The 8,190-nt window shown below is 45.2% G+C and overlaps 1 protein-coding gene across 1 annotated transcript; it reads right to left on the bottom strand.

The window, feature by feature from the left end:
- Nucleotides 1-4,398: 4,398 nt before the first annotated feature.
- On the bottom strand, nt 4,399-6,326 carry LOC113662364 (5-hydroxytryptamine receptor 1B-like). The gene has a single exon (XM_027177102.2). It carries the CDS (start codon nt 5,756-5,758, stop codon nt 4,598-4,600), a length of 1,161 nt encoding a protein of 386 aa, XP_027032903.1. The 5' UTR covers nt 5,759-6,326; the 3' UTR covers nt 4,399-4,597.
- Between the last annotated feature and the right edge of the window lie 1,864 nt (nt 6,327-8,190).

Genomic DNA, 8,190 nt, shown 5'->3' with positions numbered 1-8,190 from the left:
TCTGAAATTCATCCAAAATTCCACTTTTAAATGATAAATGAGTTGTAGATAAGACATAAGTCGTTGTTTACATCAAACACCAGAATGAAGGAAAAGTCTGAGATCTGTGACTTGGCATGTGGTTGCTGGAAACTGGAGATCTGCAGGCTGAAACACCTTGTTGATGAAAGGAGAACTGAGGAGAACAGGACAGGTATAGCTGACTGACAGGACAGGTATAGCTGACTGACAGGACAGGTATAGCTGACTGACAGGACAGGTATAGCTGACTGACAGGACAGGTATAGCTGACTGACAGGACAGGTATAGCTGACTGACAGGACAGGTATAGCTGACTGACAGGACAGGTATAGCTGACTGACAGGACAGGTATAGCTGACTGACAGGACAGGTATAGCTGACTAACAGGACAGGTATAGCTGACTGACAGGACAGGTATAGCTGACTGACAGGACAGGTATAGCTGACTAACAGGACAGGTATAGCTGACTAACAGGACAGGTATAGCTGACTGACAGGACAGGTATAGCTGACTGACAGGACAGGTATAGCTGACTGACAGGACAGGTATAGCTGACTGACAGGACATGTATAGCTGACTGACAGGACAGGTATAGCTGACTGACAGGACAGGTATAACTGACTGACAGGACAGGTATAGCTGACTGACAGGACAGGTATAGCTGACTGACAGGACAGGTATAACTGACTGACAGGACAGGTATAGCTGACTGACAGGACAGGTGTAGCTGACTAACAGGACAGGTATAACTGACTGACAGGACAGGTATAACTGACTGACAGGACAGGTATAGCTGACTGACAGGACAGGTATAACTGACTGACAGGACAGGTATAGGTGACTAACAGGACAGGTATAACTGACTGACAGGACAGGTATAGCTGACTGACAGGACAGGTATAGCTGACTGACAGGACAGGTATAGCTGACTGACAGGACATGTATAGCTGACTGACAGGACATGTATAGCTGACTGACAGGACAGGTATAGCTGACTGACAGGACAGGTATAACTGACTGACAGGACAGGTATAGCTGACTGACAGGACAGGTATAGCTGACTGACAGGACAGGTATAGCTGACTGACAGGACAGGTATAGCTGACTGACAGGACAGGTATAACTGACTGACAGGACAGGTATAGCTGACTGACAGGACAGGTGTAGCTGACTAACAGGACAGGTATAACTGACTGACAGGACAGGTATAACTGACTGACAGGACAGGTATAGCTGACTGACAGGACAGGTATAACTGACTGACAGGACAGGTATAGGTGACTAACAGGACAGGTATAACTGACTGACAGGACAGGTATAACTGACTGACAGGACAGGTATAGCTGACTGACAGGACAGGTATAAGTGACTGACAGGACAGGTATCGCTGACTGACAGGACAGGTATAGCTGACTGACAGGACAGGTATAGCTGACTGACAGGACAGGTATAGCTGACTGACAGGACAGGTATAACTGACTGACAGGACAGGTATAGCTGAATGACAGGGATGACTGACAGGACAGGTATAGCTGACTGACAGGACAGGTATAACTGACTGACAGGACAGGTATAGCTGAATGACAGGGATGACTGACAGGACGGGTATAGCTGACTGACAGGACAGGTATAGCTGAATGACAGGGATGACTGACAGGACAGATATAGCTGACTGACAGGACAGATATAGCTGAATGACAGGACAGATATAGCTGAATGACAGGACAGGTATAGCTGACTGACAGGACAGATATAGCTGACTGACAGGACAGATATAGCTGACTGACAGGACAGATATAGCTGAATGACAGGACAGATATAGCTGAATGACAGGACAGGTATAGCAGGTCAAACAATCACTTTTTACAACCACGCTGAGCAGAAAAGCACCTCAAAACACTCAACCCATCAAATCTTGAAGTGGAGGAACTGAACAACAGAAGAACACATCAGGTTCATCTCCTTTTAGCTCAGAAGAGGAATCTGAGGCCTACAGAAACCAGACAGATTCAGATTCCTGTTCTTGGCTGATGGAACAGGATTAAACCTTCTGCTGTTGTGGCTAAATCACCTCAGTGTTCAGTGTTTTGTGCATGTTGAGATGCTTTTCTGCTCACCACGGCTGTAAAGAGCGATTCCTCTGTATAATCTGTAGACCTCCTGGTAGCTCGAACCAATCTGTCCATTTTCCGTTGTCTTCTCTCAACAACAAGCCATTTCCACCCACTCACTTTATTTATTTATTTATCTGTATTATTTTTCACACCATCCGGTGTAAACCACTAAAGCTGTTGTTTGTGAAAATCCCAGGAGATCAGCAAATAATCAAACCGGCACATACGGTACCACAAGCATGCCACAATTCGAGTCACAGAGATCAGGCTTTTTTTCTTCATGCTGATGTTTGATTAAAGTGTAACTGAGACTTTTGGCTTGTTTGTGCAGGATTTTATGCGTCGTGCTGCTGCTACAGAATAAACACAGAATCGACTCACGATGGCGTGTTAATTGGGATTTCCTTTATTTCCACAGCTTAATGCAAACCGAAGAGGAAGATGAGGTAGGAGAACGGCTCGCAAATAATTATTCACTTTATCTTTAGCGCATCAGGCGGGACTTTTGGAAACATCCCTATTTCTATACAAAAAAAAAATAATAATAAAACTGACCTTGAAATCAGAATTGTAGTTTATTCGTTTTTATTTATACCTTTTTTTTCCAAATAATAGCAGCAGCTCTTTAACTCCATTGGCCTGTAAATCTGCAACATTTGCAACAAAGGTAGTTACAGAACATTGCTTATATGCACAGAAGCGTATAGTACAGCAGTAGCTTTGTTGACGGATGCTCGTCAGATCGACCCTGTAGCCTCGTCGGGCCGGATACAGGGTACGTTCTGTAGCAATCGATCCGTGCTCCACTGCAAGGTGATCACAGTTCATTTGCATTTGTGCTCGTGTGGTATTTGACGACGTGCCAACGCGCAGCTTTCCGACCACAGACGTCATTCTGAGAATAATAATTGCTGTTGAATAACAACACGCGCCGGCATGCTTAGCAGTGGCAGGGAGAAGATGTTTCCTTTTTCAGCAACGGGCGTGCTGATATGTCGGACCGGCTGTCAAGACCGGAGCTCTCAGGAACGACGACCCACACCGCAACGAAAACGAGGGAGCAGGAACCAAGAAAACAAGAAAAATGATTCAAAGATAATAAGAAAAAAAAAATGTACAGAGAAATTGAAAAAGCTAGCACGTCCACATACACGTGTGTATGACATACACACCGATACACTGATGCACGGCACTCAGCAGCACACCTCTCCCACCCCCACATTCAGATCATACTGGTTTTTCTAAACTATTCCATTCCAACCTTTGGACCTGAACAGTGCTTTACTTTCTACCATCCTGCTCCTAGAACCTAATTACAATCCAAATGCACATAGGACGACTTTACAGTGGCGTGAGAAATATTCGGAATTCTCGAAATTAAATTCAGAAGATGAAGATCACAATTAAATCTATTACACTTTTTGTTTGTTTTTAAACCGATAAACAACCGCTTTCGCAGTATCCATGCATAGAAATGCTGAGTAGTAAATACATAAGACCAAATGTACGGATCCTAAAATCAAGCACAACTATCACACACTTATGCGTAAAACACACTAATGACTTTTGTTTCCCACATTTTGTCATAGTGGCCTCTAAACATTCCGCAAGCTATCGAAACGAGCGGTTTGACGCGGCCCAATGTTCAAGTTCAGAACAAGTTAGTTCCTGTTCCAAAGCTCTGACACTGGAGACTCCTTCCCTTAAAGAACACAGTTTATGTGGAGCCGCCATCAAATGGTGGTAGACGTACAATCAAGAACTAGTGTTAAAGGTGCTGTATAAACAAACAAAAAAAAAAAAACAATAAATGCCTTCTTACCAATCAGAATAAAGAAGTGAGTGCTATAGGATGACCACACCGTAAATTACAGTAGCTACCGAAGTCTTTAAAGGGAGTTAACCGAGTGTCGCTTCAGCCGGAAACTTTGACATAAAATAAAAAAAGAAATCAGTGACTACACGACTCTACGACTGATTGAATATTTTTCACACCACTGTACACCGGTGTACCTGTATAAGACTCCACCCTGACAAAACCTCCAGGTGGTGTGTTTTCCACTAGAAAAAAAAATGAGACAAGCGTAAAATGCCCGCGATTTGATAAACACTAGAGTGCGAACCGCTGTTCTAATGGTGTGAAACATGACAATCCAAACAAACCAACAGACACACTTTTAAATTCACAGCAGTAAGGTTTAGCTATCTGATGACTGCGTTTAAGATAAATGCTCTCTGATTTGTTTGCACCATATGTTGAATTGTGTGTGTGTGTGTGTGTGTGTGTGTGTGTGTGTGTGTGTGTGTGTGTGTGTGTGTGTGTGTGTGTATATTTTTCCTCCTGAAAGTGGACAGTGCTATGGAGTCAGATACCAGCATTGTGGCTCTATTTAGAGTCTTATGTTCTATTCTTATAGTTTTTTTGGAAAATCTCAAATCTTGGATTCTCATTCCAACCTACTCAAGCTCGGCAACATTTGAAGCGCATAAGTTTATGGAAAGCCTGCTTGAAGTCCTCGTTGGACATGGTGTAAATAATAGGGTTGATGAGCGAGTTCAGGTAGCCGAGCCACGTGAACAAGTCGAACAGCTCTGGGTAAAACATGCACGAGGTGCAAATAGCCACCAATAACGTGTAAATGAAGAACGGCAGCCAGCAAATAATGTAAGCCCCGAGTATAATCCCTAAAGTTTTGGTCGCCTTCCTCTCCCGAGCCGCCGAGATCCGCTTCTTCTCCAGAAGCGCGTCAGACATGGTGACCTTCACCTGGCTGTTTGCCTGGCCGGAGGTCGTACCATCGTAGGAAGTCAACTCAGCCGTGCCGTACGTGAGCGAGGTGGTGGATGCCACAGAACCGGGCGAGTGCGTGATCAGATGCGCGGATGTGAGTCTTTTGCCCGGCTTCTGAGGTGACTGTTTCAAGATCCGTTTGCGGGCCTCGACGTAAATCCTACCGTACAGCACCACCAGCAGCAGCGTAGGGATGTAGAAAGCTCCGAAGGTGGAATAGATGGTGTAGAAGACATGGTCTTGGTTGACGTGGCAGCTGGTGACCTCTTCGTCTGCCTTGACCTGGCGCCAAAAGAAGGGTGGCACAGAGATGGATATGGCGATGACCCAGGCACCAGCGATCATGGAGGCTGCCCGGCCTCGCGTGCGCTTTGCAGAGTATCCAACAGCATCCGTGATGGCCCAGTAGCGGTCAAGCGCGATCACACATAGGTGAAGAATGGATGCCGTGCAGCACGTGATGTCGGATGACAGCCACAAGTCACATGCCACTTGGCCCAGAGTCCACGTTTGGCTAATGGTGTACGCAGCACTTACAGGCATCACCAACACAGACACGAGCAGGTCAGTGACGGCAAGCGAGCCGATCAGAAGGTTGGCTGGTGTGTGCAGCTTCTGAGACTGATATATGGTGGCAATGACGAACGCGTTGGACAGAGCCGTGGCGCACGTCAGAAGAGATAAAAACACCGCCGCACTCGCCTGTGCAAACACGCTCGCGCTCTTTTCCACCGTCTCGCCCGTGTAATTGGAGTCTGTAGAGTTAGCCGAGAGGTTCAGCAGCTCTCCATACGCCACGGGACTCGGCTTGAAAGCTCCGGTGCGCTCCATCTTTGGCCGGTGGAGCAGCGTTTACAACGTGCGCGCGATCATCCTCTGCGTTTTTTGCGTGTCATCTTCAAACGCATTATCTCCTCTCTCGAGGCATGACAGACGCATACAATAATGTAAGAGAGGGAAAAAAGTAGTGTAAAAACTTCGAGGATTTCCTTTACTTTGTTGCTGTGCTATATGACGTTGTATTCCGTGACAAAAACAAGACGAGACGATTGAACAATGCAGATTTTCTTCCCAAGTTGTTCATGTTCCGTGCGTAAAAGAGCCGCCGTGTGAGCGCATGTGACTGCGCCGCAAAGCTCTGCTGCCTTCATCCTGTTGGTCTGCCACGTGAAGCACAGCACCGTGTGTCCTGGACCACTTCGCAAGTTGTAATGACGCTCCGGTGCCGCGCGCTTTGCTTTATGCTCTGGACGCGCGCTCCGGACACGCGCGTGCACGCTGGGGGCGCTCACACTCGCAGCCTGTCATTCACAAGCTATACAACATGTACTGTATGTCTCTGTTTCACTCCAAACTCCAATTCATCACCGACGCAGTTACAGGACTCGGAGAAGACTCATTAAAGAATACTAATTACGGAGAGAGAGAGAGAGAGAGAGAGAGAGAGAGAGAGAGAGAGAGAGAGAGAGAGAGAGAGAGAGAGAGAGAGAAGGGGGCATAGAGAGGGGGGAGATAAGTTTTAATTTCGAGAAGTGATTAAAGTGAGTGAGTTAGTATAGCGAGTGTGGGGTCTAGAGTGGGGGAGAGGGTGGGTATGGAGAGAGAGACTTAGAGATGAGATATAGAGAGAGAGATCGAGAGACGATATACAGTACGATATAGAGAGACCGAGAGAGAAAGGGGGGATAGAGAGAGGGGGAGAAGAGGGAGGAGAGAGGGGGGAGAGGGGGGAGGGGAGCAAGAGAGGGGGAGAAGGGGGAGAGAGGGAGAGAGAAGGAAAAAGAGAAAGAGAGAGAAAGAGAAAGAGTAAGAAAGAGAGATTCATTGCATAACATATTGTTTTCCACTTTCAACTGTCAGTAGAAATAAACATCAATTAAATAAATAACGATTAACACTTCCTAGTTAATCCAGAAGATACGATACATTTCTATCTGCTAAACATATGATACGATTCTCTTTTTGTAGCCTTCAATCTGCCCAAGGTTGGTTTCAGCCATACTGTTAAATTCACAAAGGATAACGGTGTAGAGAAGGATTAACAAGAGCCATCGTTTGACTTCGGGCTTTGATTCATTTCATTCATAGCTTTTTATTTCGATTCATCGTTTCGATCTTTACACACTTACAGTACTAACTAGTCGGTGAGCTGATACGACTCAAAAATACACATTTCTTCAGTGTCTCTGTCTGTCAGGAATATTATGGCTGAAAATACAGTTTGTGGCTCAGTGGATGAGTCGAGTCAAGACGCTGAGCTCAAAACCCAGAATGTCTTTGTGCACCTACAAGCTGCTTCTGCTGGGGCCTTAAGATCCTTCACCTCCTTAACCCTCAGCAGCTGAGGACGTAAGGGCATCTGACAAATGCCATAAATGTGAAATATACTATATGTCCCAATGTATTTGTGTCCATCTGACCATCCCACACTTTTCTATTTGCTTCTTCCCCAAACTGTAACCACAAAGTCGGAAGCACACAATGCTCTATAACAGCGGTGTCCAATCTTATCCACAAAGGGCCGATGTGGGTGCAGTTTTTTATTCCAACCAAGCAGAAGCCACACCTTGTGGTTGGAATGAAAACTTGCACCCACACCGGATAAGATTAGACACAGCTGCTCTATAATGTAGCGTAAAAATGGTCAGACCTCACTTTCTGTACTCAATCGATCATAATCCCTTAAATTCACCTACTATAAGTTGCATAAGCATGAATGACGTCTCATTAATCTCGACGTTAATATTGAACTGCGAGACTCATGGAAGCAAGACTGTTTTTCAAGAATCATTCGAGTTCATCAACAATATAATCATCACATCCATCACCCACACACATATGCAGATGTATATTCTCCTTGCCCTTGGATAAGGGACAGACTGCAGCTGATGATACCGAGCTTTAACGTGCTGACTCAACCATGAAATTTTATTTCATGACCCTTTTTTTTAATACATCTTCATTAACTTCCTCTCACGTCTATGAAGTGTTTTACATGTACACCGCATGAGTGGCCAACGACTATGCTTTCAATCATAATACACCTGACAGCAAAAAAAAAAAAAAAAGCAACCTGGTTAACTAAGTAACAGGAGCGGAACAAGCTAGAAGACGAGGATCGGCACTTTGATTTAAAAGGTAAATTTTTATTCTTATTTTTGCTTGCTATTACATGTTTACACTTCACATTACTCACCGTGTCCCCAAGTCCTCCTGGGAAGTCCATATATGTGAGTTGGGAAGTTGACAACAAACAAACAAAC

Source organism: Tachysurus fulvidraco, chromosome 9 (genome assembly GCF_022655615.1).
Source record: "Tachysurus fulvidraco isolate hzauxx_2018 chromosome 9, HZAU_PFXX_2.0, whole genome shotgun sequence".
Classification (NCBI taxonomy): Eukaryota; Metazoa; Chordata; class Actinopteri; order Siluriformes; family Bagridae; genus Tachysurus; species Tachysurus fulvidraco.
This window is presented reverse-complemented; position numbering and strand designations above follow the sequence as displayed.